Source organism: the organism of the source record quoted next, unplaced genomic scaffold (assembly GCF_019419815.1).
Source record: "Pyrus x bretschneideri cultivar Hongxiangsu unplaced genomic scaffold, Pyrus_bretschneideri_v1 Contig25, whole genome shotgun sequence".
NCBI classification, from domain to species: Eukaryota; Viridiplantae; Streptophyta; class Magnoliopsida; order Rosales; family Rosaceae; genus Pyrus; species Pyrus x bretschneideri.
This window is the reverse complement of record NW_025999557.1, coordinates 4914780-4936031: the sequence shown is the minus strand read 5'-3', so window position 1 is coordinate 4936031 and position 21252 is coordinate 4914780. Positions and strand designations below refer to the sequence as shown.

Here is a 21252-nt window from a genome sequence, read left to right as displayed (position 1 = left end):
AAAGTATATGTTTTTCTCAAAACGTCTGTCCGAATAGTAAGTTTTATAGAAAGAACGGACGTCTTGTAGAGAGAATTTTGGACACAGTGAATATATAGATGTGTATCCTTTGTCACTCAGCATGATGCAAATGAGGGATACCAACATAAGCCCTAAGAACGAGCTATGGAGTCCACTAGATTTTGAGAGAAATCTCGAACGGTTGTTTAATTAACAATTGATAGATGATTACAACAGGAGCCAGACAATGGCTTAAATAAAATGATTACAAGTTTACTACACCTTGGAATAACTCAAGGCCTTAAGAAATTAAATGAAAGTAAAACAACGTTAATTGTATGACAAATGGAAAGTTCGATTTTTATTACAGAACTTAAAATGCAGTTTTGGGAGTCTAAACGATCTCAGATGGTCAAATTCTATCGTACATTACATCAAAGCAGTGAGTTTGAACCGTAGCATCGTTTTCTTTCCAGAGAGGTACCATGGGCCAAAATTGGAAAACGGACGCCAAATATGAAAATTCTTAGACTTCTGTCTGTCCATCTCCTCTTCAATCGACTTGCTATTTGTTCTACATCACCTTGCAAATAAGTAGTGACAATGAGTGAATGCTTAATGCACCTGATCTGGTGCAGGAAATTCCAAATTCTTGAAAGATGTAAAACCTCCATCAACAACCAAATTATGGCCACTAACATATTTAGCCTCGTCTGAAGCTAGGTAAAGTGCAGCGTTGGCAACGTCGTTGGGTTCGCATTTTGCGCCGGCCAAGACGCCAGCACTGTGCGTTATTTCCATCAGCCGTTGTCTATCAACCCCCGGGAAAATTTGAGTCAGTTCCTCGATCACAAACGGGGTTGGAATCGCAAATGGCGATATGCAGTTGACACGGATTCCATGCCTGCATAGCTCTGAAGCCACGGACTTCACAATGCCAATGACAGCAGACTTGGACACGGAATATGTGTGCTGTGCTAGTCCTCCCATCAGTCCCGTCACGCTGGCTGTGCAAAGAATGGAGCCAGTTTTACGCGGGATCATCACGCGCGATGCGTGCTTCATTCCTGCCACGACTCCACGCACGTTAATGCTCATGACGCGGTCGAATGCTGCTAGGTCGAGGTCCACCATGCTCGGGGGTGTGTAGCAGGGTACCCCAGCATTGCTGTACATAATGTCAAGCTGGCTATGTTTGGAGATGGTGAAATCGACGGCGTTGGAGATGTCGGACTCTTTCGTGACATCACAGGCAATGAACGTCGCGTTTGGACCGAGCTCTTTCGCCGTAAGCTGGCCGAGGTCCTGTTGGATATCGGCAATGACAACTTTGGCGCCATTGCTGATGAATTTCGATGCGGTTGCTTTACCTATGCCGCTTGCTGCTCCGGTAATCAGCGCCACTTTGCCTTCAAGTCTGCTTTGTCACACATGAAAACAAATCAACAAAAGGGTAAGCAGATGAGAAATGAAATCGAAATCGAAATCGAAAAAAAGGTATTCGGGAATTTGAACTATTCACCCGAATACCTATTCGATTTCGCCTACCTCCCAGTATGAGATGAAAACCCCATCTTGAAACTCAGGGAAGTCAAAATAGCTCTTGAAATGGCGACATTTTTTCTGCACTCAAGTTCGAATTCTTCATTATTAGATTAGATAAATTAGAATATCGCTCGAACTATAAAGAAAAAAAAAGAAGGAGAAGCTTACCTGAATGCAACCCTGAGCATACTTGAAGGACAAAGATGGGGTTTCTGATATTTGAGCTCAACTGGTTCAACTGGTTCAACTTGCACCCTTGAGTGAATTTCTACCCTTCTTCAAATCTTGGCCAGCTGTTGACTATATGTGCTTTTGGTTGGGGTTGGACCGACAAGTAGGAAGAAGGTAAGGAAGGAAGGCTCAAGAAAAATAAAGCATTCTTAATATATTGGTGCACATGTGGACGTGTGGTCCAATGACTGCGTTACACGTGCATGTGACACATGCATTTTGTTTCTTTGTTTTTGGTACAGAAATTTGTATATGATTTTGTCACATCTCCAACGGTTTCTCTAAGGTGGGTGCGGTGTATATGATTTCTATGGATTTTTGTTGAGTTTTAAAGTGAGAGATTTTGACCAGATTTTAGTACGCTTTTACCGATTATTATAATTTTTTTAAAGATTTTTTTAGACTTTTAATGTATGCTTTTTTGAAAAACAAGTAAATTAAATGATGTACTTTTGCTGAATTGTAGAGATTTTATATGGATTGTCATAAATTTTTCAACGACCAACTTATTAATAACATTACTATTTTTAAGTTTTTGTCATTGAAATGGTGATGATGGACATGACAAAATGGTCTCATAAGGTGGCGGTGGAAGTGTCGTTTCTCATGGTATTGGGATTTAAGTGCATTTTTGGAACAAATGTGGCATCTTTCCAAATTATAAGAAAGCCTATAAAATTGGAAGGTATGATTTTTATTTCTTATTTTCTCTAGAAAACTAATACAAAAGGGCTTCATAAACTTTTTTGTTTTTAATCCAAAGACACCTAACTTTCTTTAATTATATGGACAATGGGCGGTGACAATTTTGTATATAAGTTGAAGTTTTTGGTGCAGTGGTAGTATCGTAAATAAATTCGAATTTTTCATAACCAACAAGTTGAAGTTTGATGACACATGCAAATATTTCATAACCAACAATTTCTAGACTGATTCTTAAGACATTACCCTTCATGGCCTTCGTCCTCATCCACATTTCTTGCTGCACAAGAAGTATATATGGAATAAACGTCAACCTCATACTCCCCCACAAAATAGCGTTAATGGGTTAAATTGTTAGTTGTTAGGGGGAGGGGGTCCGTGGAAAGCAAACATGTACCAGGGTGCATAGACATGATTGTTTTACGCTACTGTGGTAAAATGCATTCTAGATTCAGAACTAATTCATTATGTTCTCGGTTAACTTTGTGATATTGAATGAGATTATTGTTTTACTTCTCTTGTAATGTGTGATCTTTATTTTTGGTACTTAAATTTTATCTTTGCTTCGATATACATTTTTTGTCTCTTTGAACGTTACCCCCCATTAAATTGATGAGTTTTTTTTGTTGATGTGATGCAACTAGCTTTCACGGCCCATATAAGAGTCTCAAGCTCACCACCTCATCAATTTATAATAAATTATCATACAATCAATTCAAACCAAAAGCACAGATTGATACAATTTTAATACCTTAAAGTATGTCGATCACGAAGGAAAAACATATACACAGGATGACATGGAATGATGAAGTTTTTGCCATAAGTTGTTTTGGGTTTAAACTGCATTCCAACTGAATTCCTTAGTTACGATTTGGCATTCGTGTATACGAAATAGTATGTCGATTTTCAACAACTGAATCATATGCACTTCATCGTCACCTTCTTAAACTCAAATTGTAGCATAATTAATAAATTAAATTGAACTTCGCCAACAAAAAATAAAACCCAAAAAGCAATTCAACATTTTAAAAGGCTTCTTTCGACAAGTAAATTAAGTTCCTCAGAGAACAGAAGAAAATCAGTATGAAAGTCAGACCGGTGGTAAGAGCGATCTAAAGCCAACAAGGCTCCTTGCTTTAAAAGGCTGGAAGAAACGTCCAACGTACACAGCCTTACCATATCTCATCTTTCAGAGAGGTTTGATAGAACATTTTTGGGTAGATCCATACCCCTTTGAATTGCCGGCTTTCAAGTTCTTGAACACGATTACTGGAAATAGTCTCATTGAAAACAAACTCGGGAAGGCCATCATACTGCTTTAGTGTCCCACACGTAGATATCGAGGCATCATCTGCCAACCCCAGCTTCTTCTTCATGTCCTTCGTCTGAAAATAACTGTCCTCGGTATAAAAATAATCCCGCGATGGCCTGCATTCAGTCTCTTCATTGCTAACTTCAACTAAATAATCACGATTCCAGCTCAAGTCTTTAGCAAACGTGATATAACCACTCTTGCTGTCTAGAAAGTAGAATTCTCCGTTGCGATAAGCAGCGCATTTGATTGTATCAATGGGACGATCATACTTGTGTTGTGTCCATTCATTGGCTCCACGGTGAAGCACATTCAGCTCAAATTCTCCATCACTCTTCCGGTTCATGACGCAAACCATGCAATCTTGGGAAGTTGGGGGAGACGAAAATGCAGCAACATGATCAGAGAGCTCTGAGGCTGGGAATTTCGGGAGGTCTATTTTCATTGGAACGAAGGGGCGAAAAAAGAACATTGAACCTCCTGGTTGGAACAAAAGAAGCCATCCTTGGTTCGAGGCAAGGCAACTTGTCGTTCCATCAAGTTGCGGAAGACATATCGGGTACTTTTCTCCACTTTTTTTTACCAATAACTGGCTTTGAAGATCAGAATCTTTGTTAAGCTCATTGTCCGTGATCCCATAGAGTAGAAACCAGGGTTTAATATCCGGTGCAGGTTCGACTTTGGCAACAGCTGTGTAAGAAGCTGAATTCCAAGCCTTGCAGACAGTGCGAAAACTTTGAAGCTCGTCGGTGCCTAGACGGTCTGCTATGTCCGAGACAAGTTCAGGGGGGAGATAGGACCATTGGCTTTCGTACCTTTTGGCACAGTTGCTCATTGCATATGTATGGCTGCTACTGTCAAGGGCCCCAACTACTTGTGTTAAATTTAAGGAACATGGCAAAAGACAGACCAAACACAACAAGGAGCATGTGAAAAAGAATTACACAGATTAAAGCGAAGAAGGCACATTCTTTATCTGTAAGTATTCGTAATTAATTGGTTTTTGGATTAATCATTCATAGCATATACCTAATTTCACCAAGAAAAAACACGTAAAACATAAAAGACATCATCAAAATTCAAGAATTTCAAGAGTTTCGTTGAACCCGAATTATTGTAATAGTACGTGGTGTTCAATTTCTCTCAATTCAAAGATGGGAAATAATTTCTGCACACCCGAAATATACCCTTATATCTACTCTCCTTGTTTCTGTCCATAGATTCTGGATTGATTTTATCTATCCAAAGACAAGAGAGAAAAGGGACCATGCGGAAAAGATAGACGTGTGTAAATCATAATTAATAGCGATCGAACAATGTATAACAATATTCATACCTCTGGGATTTAGGATGAAGAAGCCCTTGCAGAAAAAGAACAACGTCAATCGAAGGGTTGTTACTGGCACAAGAGTATTGCTATACCATTTTATAACTACAACTCGAGAGTTCTAATTTCAGTAGTTCACTGCAACTTTTCATTTCCTTCTTGAACTGTAAAAGTAAATAATTAAATAACTAATATAGCTTGCTTAAATGGATAAATTGACAATTAGAGTTGAACCCAAATTTATAAACATATTTTAGGAATAACTCACTGACGTAGGATTAAAGAAATTGCTTTGAAATATGATGCGTGCAGATCAGAGGCGTTCGGAGTTGTTTAGAGTTCAAAACAACGTTTTTATTAGTTTTAGGGTTGTTTTGTTAATTCCTACATTGTTTCGCATTTATTTCCTTCGAATTTAATTAGAAGTTTTCTCCTGCAAAGGCTTATGGCTTTCATCCTTCTCCTCCTCCATCTCTATCCACTAATCTGTCATGGAGTTAGTCAATCTTTGAATTCGTAGCATATGTATTATAATATGAATTCACGACATTATTGATATGTCATGGACTTCTGATGTAGAACCGCAAGTCACAATGTGACAGTCGCGATGAAATTACTCGTTAAAAGGGGGCAGATTTAATTGGTGAGGTTAAGTTGTCAAAGCACCCAACTTTGTCTTTGAAACTACTAACACTTTCTGGTAAACTGAAGCACAATAATGGTAAGAACAATGGTGAGAAGCTAGCATTCGATTCCATGATCGATGGATGAAGCACTGATCAAATTTTTACCAAGCCAGATCTTTTGGAGAGGTTTGGTAGAGTCTAGGGTAGATCCATATACCCCTTTGAAGTCACATTTTGTCCATTCTTCCGCATCATCATAGCTCGAAAAATAATTCGTCTCGTTATAAACAACACTCTCCGTGCCATTGAGTGCTTATTTTGATGAGGAAGAATGTTAAACAGTACTAAAAGAAGTAAAGTGTGGCTGGCAATGGCTACAATTATTGTGGCAAAAGTAGCAAAACCAAGTTCACCAACAAAAAATTAAGCAAAACCCAAAAACCAATATCTGAATCGATTTGATCTAGTAATTGATAAATATTACCAAGTCTGATCACTTGGAGAGGTTTGGTAGAACTTTGGGTAGATCCATACCCCGTTGAACTGACGGGTCTTCGACTCTCAATCACGTTTACGATCACTAAGGGTCTCCCTGTGGACAAAATTGTTCATGCCATCTGACTGCCTCTGAGTCACGCAAGTAGAAAATGAAACATCCTCATCTTCTGCAAACCCTAGCTTCTTCTTCATGTCATTTTTTTTGAAATAGTTCTTGTCCGGCAAAAAAATTTCCGACTTGGGTTTCGTAGGCTTTGCAGGAACAGATTTTGCATAGCGACAAGATTCGGGGTCTACCCCAATTTTACAAGCATCAACAATGAGCAGCCCCGTCTGTATGGTTGATGAAATAGAATTTTTGTTAGTGAGTCTGGTAAGCTGCACATTTTAGTGTACCTATTCCTGAACATATGAAGCTGTACTCGATCCACTCTCTGGCTCCGCGGCTAAGTACGTTCAGCTTCAGTAAATTGTTATCGACATGGTTCATGACACAAACAGTACAATCTTGGCCAACTGGGGGACATGAAAATGCGGCAACATGATCAGAGAGTTTCGAGATATGAGGGCTTTTCAGAAGGTTTATTTTTGTTCTTGAGAAGGGCCGAAAGAAGAACATTGAAGAACCTTGTTTGAATACTAAAAGCCATCCTTGGTTCCATGCCAGGCAAGTTGCTCCATCCAGTTCTGGAAGCCTCATGGTGAATTTTTGACAGGTTTCGGTTACCGATTGGCATTTGCCGAAAGATTTTTTATGATCCTCTTCCTCCCCGTATAATAGAAACCAGGGTTTAAAGTCTGGTTTAGATTCAATCTGAACTGAAGCTGTGAAAGAAGCAGAATTTCAATCCCTTGCAGACACCGCGGAATTTCAAAAGCTCGATCGGGTCTAGACGCTCTGCTATGTTTGACACGAGTTCGGGAGGAAGATCGGACCATTGCGAACTTTGCATAATTTGCATTTGCTTTGACATTTTTCCAAAGAACTAGCAAATATGTTTGCCTAGTAGAAGCTACATAAACAATAAATCAAGGCTAAATTGGCTAATCAACAAACAACATGCATAAACTCTATATGTTACTCTAGAACCTGTAGAAATACATATATATATTTCTATAGTAAAGAACCTGTAGAAATACATGAAAAATGTAGAAATACATGAACGTGTGTGTGTGCATATACGTACGTATATATATATGTGTGTGTGTGTGTGTGTGTGTATATTCACAAAGAACCTGTAGAAATACATGAAAAATGTAGATGAAGTTAAAAAGGATAAACTCAAGAAAGTATCCCAGTATGGCAAGAACTCTTGGCTGGCGGGGGTATATTTGTCCTTTTGATTCAGCCAAAAAGACATTAAAAAAGGAACAAAAGGGGCATTCCGAGAATTGAACTCGGGACCTCTCGCACCCTAAGCGAGAATCATACCACTAGACCAAATGCCCACTCGCTATTGTCTGTCAATTTAACCTTTTTGACCAAACCTATAGATATTTCCCTCCAACACCGTTTCCTAAAATCTACCACTCAGGCGAACATACCACTAATGGTGCCTTTGTCTCAGGAATGAGATCCATTTCGAATTTTTTTGTTGAAGTTGGCAGACTAAAAGATTAGGATTGTCCAAATAGGAGAGAAAAAAGATATAGGGTGTCAAGTTTATGGATTTTTACGAAGAGAGTAAGTGAGATTGACTAATAGCAACCATAGGATTGACATCGAATTGTCCGAATCCTTTGGTCATGGCTTCGTACATAGAAGTTCACAGTGAATCTCTATTAGTTGTCTCATTCACTCGAGTTTGAAGTAAACGTTCTTTTTATTGTGGATTGAAATAAATTTTTGTATAAAAATCAAAATTAAGCATTATCAGTTGTCATTACGTATCAAAATTCGCTATACATAAAAGCCAAACTTGAAACTTCTTATCAAAATTTCGTAAATTAATTGCTAGATTAGAATAATTTAAAACATCACACTTTAATCTAACAATTTTTGTTTTTGAATAAATTTTTAATGTGTCGGAAATACATTCTTAATGTAATATAATAACACAACTTTTATTCCTGTTTTGAGTTTTCCCTCCAATTAAAACCTTCTGGATTCCAACCACATTAGGGTTTTTGATTTGACCAAAAAGAAATAACATTTTCCATTTCATTTTCTCTGCTACAACAGCCATCTCAGTAATGAAAGAGTGATTTGTTCTCTCCTTCTCAGAGTCTACAACCCCTCTTGGGCTATGGCTGTTTCTCACACCGAGACCCAGAGTTTGGATTTTCTGTCTCACCGATCAGGTAATCACTGCTCATCTTCATGTCAATTTCTTCACTTTTCATCTGTTTTTTGATTCATTTCTTGCAAACCCATCTGTAATTATTGTTAATCAGAGTTTATAAATTGTTGATTAGAGTTTCTGTTGGGTTCTGATTAGGATATGAACTCAAAGGTGTTGATGAAGTTGATGAAGTTGATGAACATCAGCAGCAGCTACAATTTCAGGACACTGTGCCGCTTGAAGATGCTTTTGTGCCTGACAGCCCTTCAATGCAGGAAACCCAGTTGGTCGATTTTTTGGATTTTTCCAAAAAGACTAGGACTGGTGTACATGAGTACGAGGAAGAAGTTGTGCTAGACAGCGAGGACGATGAAGTGAATGGAAGCAGAATAGTGAGTGTTAAATCCAATGTGTTGTTGGATCAAAAGCTCGGTCCTCATCGCGAGCAATTCGCTGCAGGTTAGCTTTCGGAGTGTTCTTTTCTTCTTTTTCTGTGTTGTATTTTTGTTCATGTTTTATGTGGAATGTGTGATTAATGAATCTGTGAGGAAGTGCTTTTGAGAAAGCACTTTTGTTGGAATACTTTGTGTAATTGTATTTTATGTGGATTGCGTGCTTAATGAATACGTAAGGACGTGATGTTATGTGGAACGTGTGTTTGATGTATCTTTGAAGAATTGATTCTAAGAAAAAAGCACTTTTCTTTGAATACTTTGTGTGTGTATTTTATGTGGAATGTGTGAGAAAGTGATTTTATGTCGAATGTCTGTTTAATAAATCTGTAAGGAAGTGATATTGAGAAAAGCACTTTTCTTTGAATGCCTTGAAGGACAAGTTTCTCCAATTAATTATGGTACGACTGAAGGGGAGAAGAATGAAGGATCTCTGTCGCTTGCGAGGTTAAATTATATTGACTCTCAGGAACCTGGGGAGTCAGCCCAAGCCAATGCACTTGGTTTTGTGGACCTTTTTGTGTCATTGAACGACGTTTTGGGTGGCTCTCCGGAAATTGATGATCACAAGAAACCGGTTAGGGAGAAATCCCCTCCTGTCTCAAACACAAAGGGGTTTCAAAGGTTGGCTAGGATGAAGTCTCAAGTTGAAATTGAAAAGGCCTTTGAATGGGTTGATCTTCCTGAGGAGCATTGGGGAGTTGATCTCATTAACAAGAAGATCAATTCGTCTTCTGATTTTCGAGAGTGCAAGCAGAGATCCGTTGTACAGAATCAGAAAGTCAGGCATGGTGGTGGTAACAAAAAATGTATCAGCTTGGGCGGTAAGAGCAAAGAGAAGAAAATAATTCAGGGCCTCCATAAGGAAATGACAGAATTGGAAGGGATGATTGGAAATGAATCTGACAATAAGTCGGAACAACATTTGGATGCGAAATCAACAGGACTGCAGAAGGAAGCTAGTGACGCAAGAACAGATATGGTTGACATGTTTGATGTTGGCTTTAACACTCAAATTGCTGCTGAAGCTATGGAGGCCTTAGCTTATGGGGACCTTCCCGACTGCAATTTTGCTGATGCTTATCAAGGTATGGAGAACACAGCAGATGTTTCACGAGGTGCTCCAGAGAACAAAGCACTTTTGGAACTTCCTCTTCGAAAGAGTGATGTTCCTGATATAGGAGGCATTAACGAAAATGCAAAGCGAAGAAAGCGTTCAACTAGAACAGTAAGGAGAGTAGCTGCTTCATATCAAAAGCAATCTTCGAGTTGGGAGTTAGATCCTCATTTGGCAGCACAAACAAAAGGGAAAAGAAGCAGATTCTTTTCTGAACATTGTAGTAATTTTGCTGACGCCAATGGAAATTTTTGTAGACAATCTCCTAAGCGTACCAAGCATCGAAAGGTAGAGAGAGCTTCTGGAGGTAGGTCAGTAGGGACTGGGGATGAACCTAAGAATCCAGGAGAAAGGGTGAATGATGTTACAGGGAACGGTATTATTAAATACAGAAGAAAGAAGAGACGTTTAAATGCTCATCCATCTGAAATAATCAGTGGGAGTGAGGGCGGATTTAACAAGCGAGTAGAAAGCATGAATAAAGTTACGAAGGCGGATATTATTACATACAAGAGAAAGAAGAGTATCAGCCCTAAAGAAAACTCTTCCAAATCTTATGTTTCGTCTGAGCGAGATAAAAACAGAACAACCAGTACTTTGAACTTAGAACCATGGAGCCATCCGAAAGGGAAAAGAACACGTCTCAATGCCCGAAGAAATTCTTGCCTAGCTACTTTACTCTGCACTTCATTTCCAATAGTTGATGGAAAGGACAGCACTTCCCGTTTTGCTGAAAGGCCAGAAAGCAACAACAATATAAAGGGAAAGATACACTCATTGGATAAAGATTCTGGCAGATCCTTGCTAGTGTTACAATCCGGGAAGCTAGATGCCAGAGATCCTACATCACTGGTAGACGTAAAAAGCCATACCTCAGTAGTGTCATCTGGTTCAGAATATGCTGCTCAATCTAACTCTACCACTGGCATAAACGTGGGATCATCCAAACATGTGTCTGATGGTCATCACAGAAAGACATACAACAAAAACTTGCCCAAATCGTCCCTTTTGAAAGAGCTTTTTGGACTGGGTGTCCCTGAATCAACACCAGATTATGCATGGAAAGACTTAAGAAGGCGAAGAAACATGGCATATGTTCGTGTTCTGTTTAGCCAGCACTTGGATGATGCTACCATTAAGCAACAGAAAAAGGTAGATACTGAGTTTGTATGATTTTGAGACAGCTAGATGATCCACATCTAACGTTACCTCTTTTTTCATAATAGGTCATCACACGACTGGGCCTATCTGTTGCATCATGTTCTACTGATGCAACACACTTTGTAGCAGATCAATTTGCACGTACAAGGAACATGTTGGAATTCATTGCTCTTGGTAAACCAGTGGTAACTCATTTGTGGCTTGAGAGTTGCGGGCAAGCAAACTGTTTGATTAGTGAGAAAAGCTACATTCTGAGGGATGCCAAAAAGGAAAAGGAAATAGGCTTTAGCATGCTTGTTTCACTGGATTGTGCGAAACGGTGTCCACTTCTAAAGGTAATGCATGCGCTTTTGTTTATTTAAACTGATAACTGTTTTTCTTTCATCCATGTTATTGGGGTGTTCCTATATGATTGTGCTTAAGTAGCAGGGTCGAAAAGTCTTCATCACGCCAAACATAAAACCCGATAAAGAAATGATGATTAGCTTGGTGAAGGCAGTTCAAGGCCAGGTATCTGCATTGTCGTTACATACATAGTTTAATAGTTAGTATCCCTGGAGTGAACTTTTAATAATACAAGATGTTCCTCAGCCAGTGGAGAAGGTTCAGATGTCTGCAGCAAAGGATAAAAAGAATTTCAAGGACGTTTTGATTCTTTCTTGTGAAGAAGACCGTGCGGTCTGCCTGCCTTTTCTTGAGCAAGGTACTAGCATTCCATTCATTTATCCGTCTTGCTTAGTAACTTAAGACTCTTTGTATCTATCATGCCTCGCAGGGGCAGCAGTTTACACTTCAGAACTTCTGCTAAATGGTATAGTTATCCAGAGACTGGAATACAAGAGGTGAGTAATAGTAAAACATGAATGTAATATTCATGGTTTGAAGTTAATTAATTTCGAAGATTATTGTTTAGCAGATTGTAATTAACTTGTAATTATGATTATGCGATGCATAATTTGTGGGAATTAGTCATGACAAGTTCTTATTTCTCAAATACTTTGCTTCGCAGACATCGGCTCTTCACAACTGCTTTCAAGAGTTGTCCACCGGCCGTAGGCCCTTCCGTGTAATGAAGAAAACTCTATAAAGTCATGTAATTATCGCTGTTTTCGCAGTTTTTGTTCAGAACTTTTCCAGATTATGAATCCCTTCGGGATTGTAGTGAAGCCGCTGAATCGTGCCGGCTCTGGTTTAAACTGGTGTACATTTTGGAACATTTCTTGGATTTCAGTGGCATTTTGAATGGTAGCTTGTGATTATTCTCTAGTTCCTTGGTAATCCTTGTTTTGAACAGAATTTAGGCCTGGAATTGCTGCTTTTATCGGCGTTGTTCTCTTATATAAACGATTCAATGTGGTAAAAGAATGTTCAAATGCCAACATCATACGATCTTAAAATAACACGGGTAAGAACCACACGTTTTAAGTCGGTCTCAGACCGCACATTTTCGACAAATTGCTCTTATAAATACAAGAAGTCCAAATAAGATGTGCAACTTTAAATAGAGGATACAATCATACTCTCCACTTTTCTCAGCTCCTGGTTTGCATCACATGATGAAAGTCCCATTAGACCGAACTATGGCAGAAGACTTCTACGACGAAGGTGCTGCAAACGAGTCATTTTCCGGGTTTAGTAATGATAAAAACTTTCTTTTGTGCTACAATTACAATCGGTTTATCCCGTCTATAGGCTTCTTTTAGTACTTGTGCAAGCATAAGAACCATAGGTCCACAGAGGGAGAAATAATAATTTCTAAGCCGAATTCTTGCCAATACGCATATACTCGCATAATTTTGAATCGCATTTTTGTTAAAACATGATGTACACAACATGAACTTCATAAACTAGATAGTAATAATTAAAATCCTAACATATTGACGAAAGATGTTTTAAAGTATAGAAATACCACATACCAATTTGACACATTACTGACTAGAATCAGGAGGTTGAGTATTCGGATTGAAACTTTCATAGCCTCCACTCGTTGGTGCTGTTGGATTGGGTTGATACATCGGGGGTGCAGCCATAGGAGGGGCACCATTAGAAGCATTTGGTGCTGCGCTGCCAGGAACTGCTGGTGGAGGATTTAAAGCAGGAGGAGGCCTCATGGGAGCATTTAATTGACCAGGCATGCTGGGAGCACCAGGTGGAGCCATCATTGGGATCATGTGTGGAGCAGTGCCGTAACCTGCCACCACCAAGAAATTTTTTTTATATATCATTAGTATTAGATAGTAAGATTCTGCTGCCAATGATATATTGCTGTGTGTCTGACTGGAAAATAATAATCAATACAATACAGCAGCTATTGGACCTAGAATATAGCTGCATAATGGGGTAACACAATATCACTAACGTCCATAGCCATGGTAAAAAAGGGATGCCAATTGATCGCATAGGAAAAGATCGAAAAAAGATCACATTATGCAGAAGACTAAAGGACAATACTTAACCAAGCAAAAAATACGCATTCTGTTTTCCCTGCCTTCTAGTAACAGTAGTTTCGTAAAAAGTAGGTAGCATTATTAGCAAAACATCAAGTTGATAGGAACAGAATTACATATACCACACACCCCGAAAGAAAAATTCCAGAACAATAACGCAAACATCGTTTTGGTCAAGCAGCCAAAAACTCTATACATCAAAATGCAAAATACGTGCACTAATAAATCACAGAAACAGCCATCCATTTTCGAGTCACCAAGTCCACCTACAAGGAGATTATTGAGAAAAACCAAAAAAGGCTTGCTGCTTGGAAAGCCGAATCTTTATCTTTGGATGGGAGAGCTACTCTGATTCAATCAGTGACATCTTCCATTCCTATATATACTATGCAGTCAGTAAAGCTACCTATGTGTTTGTAAGCGGTTGGAATAGCGTCAGTTTAACGCAACAGAGCTCAGTTCGGTTCAGTCTTTGGTTGAAAATAAAGATTTTACTGTAAACATTCCAGATTACCTGGAGCACTGAGTACAGGAGGTCTTGGCAAAACAGGAGGCCTAATCCCTGGAGCCATCATTTGTGGCATGCCAGGAAGACGGGGCTGAGACATTAGATGTTGATTGTAAGCTGCACCAATATTCCCGTAAGGCTGACCACCATAAGCTGCAGAATTGCCAAGGTGCTCTTTGATCCGTTGGTCAATCAAACTTTGGGTTTGTTCCTGCTCAAATTGCTGATAGTACTCCCGCACGTTCGCCTAAATCCACACACAAAATCAGTAAAAGGCAACGCCAAAAAGAAACGGTAACTCACGCTAACAACACAAAATAAGCCAGTAATACCTTGTGTTTATAACCAGCATTGTGTTGCTTTCTCACTGAAGGCTGAAAAAATGGGAAAAACAAAAACTTGTCAGCAACCAAGATGATCACGATTTCACTAATTTACCGTGGCAAGTTTAACCCGATATAAACATCCCATTTCTTTTTTCTTCTCAATGTGATTAACTCTTGAAATTAATCAAAAAAATTATCAAGCAAAATCGAAATCTCAAACAGATATAAGGAAATAATCGAAAATACGATCCGAAAACTAAAAAAATTAGGGCAGAGAGAGTTTACCGAATCGTGGGTCAAATAAGTATCGCAGTAATCACAGTAATACCTGATAAATTGGAACAAGAAATCGATTAAAGATTAAAAATTTCATGAAATTGGGATACGAATCGCATAAGTGTAATATTGAATGAACGAGAAAGAGATGATACCTTGGCATTGCTCTGAATCGCTGGAATTAGGGATTTACTGAAACTGGAGTAATGCAAAAACCCTAGGGGACTTGAAGAAAGAAGAAGGTTCTGGCTACCCGCCAGTGCACCTGAGAAAGTAATGAATTGAAGGTTCTGGACTTGGTGGGCTTTTGGGCCTAACTTAATGGACTCGGTGGTCTACTAATCCTTTTTACTTTTAACCATGTGTTAAATTTTAAAGAGATCGGTTAAATCACATAATGAGAAGTCTAATTTAGTATTGAATTCATCATTTATGAGATTCGAACTTAAGACCTCTCATTTTTAAGTGAAGAAGAATACCACCAGACTATAGTAATGAGTGGCATAAGTCGTACTTTTAAAGTATATTAAAATACAAAAATATCAAACATATTTTTTTAGATTTTTACATATTTTTGTTTAATTGTATTCGTTGTTTTCTTTTGATTTGATGGTACAAAATGAATAGAGATGTGTGAGAATTAATAATAACGCATGAAACTCATTTTTCTCTTAGTAGAAAAATAGATGTGCTTATTATAATTTGAGTCCTCAAATTTTCACGCTTAAATCAAATTCCTTATTATGAATTAGAATTTGTTTAAAAGTGTTTTTATAATAATTGAAAACGTTTTAAAAAAAAAAATATTTTTATAATTAATTCTTAGTAAAAATACAAGTTAATATTTAAAAAATACTTAAAGTTCTTTCAGAAAAAAAACATATAACTGGTGCTTCTTACACAAAGACTTCAAGTCATTTTAAAAACACTTCTAATTCTTAGTAAACATTGAACAAAAATACTGAAACGACGCGTCGTTTCCACATCCTACGAGTCTTTCCGATTACGACAGAGGCAAACCGCAAGCCATACCTCGAAAGTCGGATTTGGACGGCAAAATCCGCTCCCGAAAACTCTGGCTTTCAGGTTCCGTTACGTCTCACCTTAATTTTCTGTTTGTTTCCCGAGAAAATTTAGGAAACGTAAAACACAGAATGCGTTTCATGAAAATGGAAGCTAAACAGCCAAAATAATTGAAGGTTTCTAGTTAAAAGCTTCAATTTCCTCGGATTCAGAATCCTCGGAGTTCCCAAATAAAGAAGTTTCGCTTAGTTTTTGTAATGTTTTATGATTGAAACATTCAGAGAAGATGAAAGTGAAGAACGAGAAGCAGAGTTGGGCGGCGGTGTCGCCGTCCGAGGTTGTCTATCATTTCGGCACCAGTGGACTTTCCGTTGCGGCGGCCACCGCAGTAACTCATCCTCTAGGTAATTTATGGAACTCAAAAAGTTTACTTTTTTCACCTTTTTGCAGCTTCCAACATGTCTGTTTTGTTTGCCTCAGTAAATTTTTCACCTTTTCAGCTTTTGTTGTAGCAGAATATTAAATATTTTGTTGTTTATTTGTTTGTTTCATGGATTGTTCAAACTTTGGTATGGTTGGTTCTGCATCGATTTCTCATTGTTTCGATTTTGATAGAGATGATGGTATTAAGATTTGGCAATGCATCAGTGTAGAACCGGAGAAATTTTATAGTTTGGCGGCCACATTTACCCGTTTTGTTACTAATTCACGTGATATATAGTTATGCACGATTTCTCATTGTTCCGAGTTTGATAGAGATTATGGTATTAAGATTTTGCATCAGATGTAGAATCGGAGAAATTTTATAGTTTGGCGGCCACATTGACCCGTTTTGTTACTAATTCACGTGTTATATAGTTATGCACGATTTCTCTGTGTTCCGAGTTTGATAGAGATTATGGTATTAAGATTTGGCAATGGATCCAATTTAGAATCGGAGAAGTTTTTTAGTGTGACTACCATATTGAGCCGTGCTGTTACACGACTTGGTTAATATCTTATGGACCTAGGTACAATGTGACTAATACATCTCTATGATAGTCACGCTCAAAAACTTCTCGGCATGATGAACAGAGGCTGTAGATTGTAGGTTAAGAGAAATTTTGAGAGATGCAAAGAGTTTATTTATCTCAACTGGTGGGATGCAGATGTTCTCAAAGTTAGGCTGCAAATGCAACTTGTTGGGCAGAAAGGTCCTCTCAGTGGAATGGTATTTTTCCCACCTCTTTTCGTGGGTGCATATCTTGATCCAATTTATCAGCGTGGATCATGATAAAGGTTTGATGTGCAGGGACGGTTATTTATCCATACTTTTAAAAAAGAAGGGCCGAGATTTTTGTATCTGGGATTGACACCGGCATTGACAAGGTCTGTTCTTTATGGGGGTCTCCGTTTAGGCTTGTATGAACCTTCAAAGTATGCCTGCAATTGGGCTTTTGGATCCGCCAATCTTTTTGCTAAGATCGGGTCTGGAGGATTTGCCGGTGCAATTGCAACTGTGTTGACGAATCCATTTGAGGTTTTGAAGGTAATGCCATCATGCAGGGCCTTGTTGAACTTTTTGTTTTCTATTTCTTGAGACTTGACTTCAAGATCATTTCATTTGCTTCCTTTCATTAGGTGCGGTTACAGATGAATCCAAACTTGAGTCCAACGGGAGAACTGCATAGAATTATTACTGAAGAGGGAGTGAAAACGCTTTGGAAGGGGGTTGGCCCTGCTATGGCCAGAGCTGCTACGTTGACTGCATCACAACTAGCAACATATGACGAAACCAAGCTGGTCAAGTTCTAAGTAATTTCCATTTGTTTCTAAATCATTAATGCTTGATTGGCAATAGGAAAGTGTTCGTCTTCATTTTTCTTTAAATCTGTCTGACTTCAAATTTTGTCCCAACTTTTTTTTTGAATGCAGACACTGATTAGGTTGACATCACTCGAAGAAGGATCCCATCTTCATCTCATGTAAGACACTGTTGCCAATGTTCTTATCTATCCCTGGTCTTTCATTTTTTCAACTGAAGTAGATTAACTTGGTGACAGTACATTGATCAAAACTAACTATATTATGCACCTTGAGAAGCTCAAGCACAGTTGCAGGCTTGGTGAGTACCCTCGTAACTGCACCTGTGGACATGGTAAAAACCCGTCTCATGTTGCAACAGGAATCTAATAAGGCAGGAAACTATAAAAATGGATTTCATTGCGCATACCAGGTATAGATTACGTAGTCTTTTCATTTCCGCTACAGTTTTCTGGTGTTTTTTCTTGGTGTATTTGGATTTCTTTTCTAGAACACAATTTATAAACACATTAAATTGGAATAGGTTGTCGGCATGTGGTTAACATTTGATTTGCCTTTGGAAAGGCTTTCACGACCTTAGCGGTTGGCAGCTGCAATTGGGCATGATAAATTGGTCCTGTTTTATCTTGCGTTCGTTCGTTGTAGAGTCTATATGGTCTACACTGACTCTTGGCATCCCAGAAATTAATTCCTTGCGTATATTTCTTATTTGATATGCTATGGTGTGTTGTTTCAGGTTATGCTTACAGAAGGTCCCAGGGGCCTTTACAAAGGGTGAGTTCTCTTCAAGCCTGAATACTCATGCCTTTCGTTTGCACCAAACTTTCCGATATTATAGTCTTTGGATTTTATAGAATCAGCAGTGCGTAGTTTGAATTTGTCGTGTAACCACAGAGAAAACGTCTGTCTGATTGTTTACAATTAGTAATTAAGTGTTAAACTTTTCAGGAGCCTTGCAACTTTTGCAAGACTGGGTCCACAAACTACAATTACCTTCATACTCTGCGAGAAGTTGCGTGAGCTTGCTGGATTGAATGCAATCTAAGCCTCGGCATTGGCAGTCTGCAATCGCCCCCGCTTCTGGCTGCGATGAGAATTTCTTCGAATCAGCAGGTAACGCACCCCACATTCCTGAAAACAACCATTTAGGGGAAGGGAAGTACTTGTACTTGCTTTACATATTGGTTCTGTTTAGGCGATTTTACAGAACAATGGCATTGGCTGGTTCTGGTCCCGTGTACCGTTGTCATCCCACATTTTTTCGCTCGAACCCATTCGTGTCGTTTTCTATCTACTGTTTGAAGTATTTCCAAAAATTGCTTGAGTTAGAATTTAGAAGCCTATTAAGCAACAATATTTGTCTGTGTATGGTTAGCAGGGCCCTTGATTAGAGATTTAGGTACAACTAACTTGTATGTTGACTTTAGGGAGAGTCTCTGGACCAATCCCTTGTGCCGACAATTGGGGAGAACCTTGCTTTGATAAGATGTCACGGTGACAGTATTACACACTCATCGTGCACTATCATGTGATTTGATTTTTTCTACATAACAATGTTGACTTTAGGGAGAGTTTCTGGACCAATCCCTCGTGTGCTGACAATTGGGGAGAACCTTGCTTTGATAAGATGTCACGGTGACAGTATTACACACTCATCGTGCACTATCATGTGGTTTGATTTTTTCTACATAACGTTGTTGACTTTTGATACCGATATTTATCCTTATTAGGTCAAAGCAGTGTTTAAAATATCCACAAAATTGTCATATTTCTGTTGAAATATCTTAAAAACCATGGATTATATGGAAACAGGGGAGGGGGGGTTGAAATGGAAACTTCACCTATTATCGGTGATATTGATGATAAAATTTGTCGGAGCTCATTGCTGGTTTCGAACTTTTGAATGTTTTTTGAGAATTTTTTCTCTTGTTTCGATTAATTCTGAATGAATTGATGTGCACACCGCATTACAAATTTTCATAATGTTCATCAAAGACAACAGATATCAATGGCTCTATAATTTACCTATTAATATTTACACTTACATTTATATTTTTAAAACTGGGTCAAAGACGTCAAAGTCTTATGGCCGATCAAATGATTCCAAAAAAGAAGGCTCAAGTCACCCGTCGGCCCACTTTTAGCAAATCTTGAACCGGGAAGAGATTCCAACGTGGCATTGCGTCCTACTCACATGTGAGCTGGTTCTTGGTGGCGTCCAATTAATAGGAAGAAAATCCTCTCTAGATTTATTTTGTGGGGATTTTAGGGATCCTCACATCCTAACCGTTCGTTATATATCGTGTGGTTAGTTTTTATCAGATACTATTTATATTTAATTTTAAATAAAAATCGTTAAATAATTTATGATCGTACGATGCACGATAAATGATTAAGATGTGAGGATCCTAGGATCTCTACAATTTGAATCCGAAGGAATCCAAATCCCAATTAATATTCTTCCTAATCATCAGCCCAAGTGGACTTTTAAATTGCATTTTTTATTTCTTTGGTCAACAAATTAGTTTCTTTGCTTTAAAGGAAATGAAATTGGATTCTATCCAGATTCAGTTTGTGGGGATCCGTAGTCATTCAGCGTGTATCATGCGATCAAAAATTATATGATTTTTTTTATTTAAAATTGAACACAAATAGTATCTGACGAAAATTAATCGTATTATGTATGATGAACGGTGAGAATGTGGAGATCCCCACAAAATGGATCCATTGAGGATCCTCTTCCAAAGGAAACTACCCTTATTGTCCCAAAGAAAAAAAGAAAGTAAATTAAAAGTAAAATTATACGAAACGACTTGGGCAAGATAGCAAATTTTATATAGATTTACGGTCACCGTAGCATCGCAATATAACAAATAGTTTGTAATTTTCACATGTAGAGTTGAACAACTTATATAAAATAATTTCAGTGTTACGTAGTGTTTCGGTTCAATAATATATTGTGACGGCGATGTGGTGTACTTTTTTAACACGTGATAAGTATTTATTAGACGACGAAGCCGCTAGAACCAGATATTGGCATGAGAAAATTCTCCAATAGATTTTTAGTCGAATAGGTGTTTGCAACATGTTTAAAAAATACACGATTCGTCTAATAGACACTTACCACATGTTGTCTTTAGTTATGTAACTGTCTCTGGTAGACACGCACAAAGAGAACCATTGCATTTGCATCCCAAACGCTTACCCGCAAAATTTCTTTGCACAGTGAAAACCAAAACAATGCATGCCTAATTTTAACTGAGAAATGAATTCTCTTCAGATCCTTTCCTCCTATTTCATAAAATCAAGGAATTCGTGCTATTGAAATTTGATTCAACGGTTGAAGTTATTATAACTTTTAAATTGATTATTTGTTTGTATCTGTTGAATCAAATTTTAATGGTAAAAAATAATTTCCTGATTAAGTGAACTAGGAGAAAGAGATCCGGAAATGATCTTTGCTTTTAACTGGAAGTCAGAAATTTTGTCTGCGTTAACGTAGGCAGTGCAAGCACTGCAACTTGCACCGTTAAAATAGTGACGTGGCACTGTAACTGTTGGACAACCTTGTTGGAGCCTTGGAAGAGAAGCAGCTTTGGCGGGACAGTCTGGCGTG

At 38.3% G+C, this 21252-nt stretch overlaps 5 protein-coding genes and 1 non-coding gene across 8 annotated transcripts; 2 read left to right on the top strand and 4 right to left on the bottom strand.

The window, feature by feature from the left end:
- Positions 1-180: 180 nt before the first annotated feature.
- Positions 181-1875, bottom strand: LOC125478501 (secoisolariciresinol dehydrogenase-like). Its single transcript, XM_048586686.1, has 3 exons — positions 1714-1875; positions 1549-1623; positions 181-1417 (listed from the first exon to the last, which is right to left on the bottom strand). Exons 1-3 carry the CDS (start codon positions 1731-1733, stop codon positions 616-618), a joined length of 897 nt encoding a protein of 298 aa, XP_048442643.1. The 5' UTR covers positions 1734-1875; the 3' UTR covers positions 181-615.
- Positions 1876-3650: 1775 nt separating this feature from the next.
- LOC125478544 (F-box protein At3g56470-like) lies at positions 3651-4625 on the bottom strand. Its single transcript, XM_048586803.1, has one exon. It carries the CDS (start codon positions 4623-4625, stop codon positions 3651-3653), a length of 975 nt encoding a protein of 324 aa, XP_048442760.1.
- A 2993-nt stretch (positions 4626-7618) lies between these two features.
- On the bottom strand, positions 7619-7690 carry TRNAP-AGG. The gene has a single exon. It is a non-coding gene; the product is annotated as a tRNA-Pro (tRNA).
- Positions 7691-8338: 648 nt separating this feature from the next.
- On the top strand, positions 8339-12517 carry LOC125478565. Of its 2 annotated transcripts, none has more exons than XM_048586842.1 (7): positions 8339-8542; positions 8680-8982; positions 9353-11244; positions 11319-11588; positions 11683-11956; positions 12029-12095; positions 12263-12517. In XM_048586842.1, the coding sequence occupies exons 1-5, from the start codon at positions 8488-8490 to the stop codon at positions 11788-11790; spliced, it is 2628 nt and encodes an 875-aa protein (XP_048442799.1). In that variant the 5' UTR covers positions 8339-8487; the 3' UTR covers positions 11791-11956; positions 12029-12095; positions 12263-12517. The 2 variants fall into 2 exon arrangements, with proteins under 2 accessions (XP_048442799.1, XP_048442798.1); XM_048586841.1 differs by having other exon boundaries at positions 11680-11956.
- A 93-nt stretch (positions 12518-12610) lies between these two features.
- LOC125478566 (U1 small nuclear ribonucleoprotein C-like) lies at positions 12611-15111 on the bottom strand. Its single transcript, XM_048586843.1, has 6 exons — positions 14966-15111; positions 14820-14862; positions 14541-14582; positions 14215-14455; positions 13170-13444; positions 12611-12861 (listed from the first exon to the last, which is right to left on the bottom strand). The coding sequence occupies exons 1-5, from the start codon at positions 14971-14973 to the stop codon at positions 13182-13184; spliced, it is 597 nt and encodes a 198-aa protein (XP_048442800.1). The 5' UTR covers positions 14974-15111; the 3' UTR covers positions 12611-12861; positions 13170-13181.
- A 935-nt stretch (positions 15112-16046) lies between these two features.
- On the top strand, positions 16047-19348 carry LOC125478516 (mitochondrial substrate carrier family protein ucpB-like). Of its 2 annotated transcripts, none has more exons than XM_048586716.1 (8): positions 16047-16237; positions 16982-17043; positions 17125-17361; positions 17454-17615; positions 17748-17797; positions 17916-17970; positions 18373-18410; positions 18585-19348. In XM_048586716.1, the coding sequence occupies exons 1-8, from the start codon at positions 16120-16122 to the stop codon at positions 18679-18681; spliced, it is 819 nt and encodes a 272-aa protein (XP_048442673.1). In that variant the 5' UTR covers positions 16047-16119; the 3' UTR covers positions 18682-19348. The 2 variants fall into 2 exon arrangements, with proteins under 2 accessions (XP_048442673.1, XP_048442672.1); XM_048586715.1 differs by having other exon boundaries at positions 17916-18048; positions 18585-19320.
- The last annotated feature ends 1904 nt before the right edge of the window (positions 19349-21252 follow it).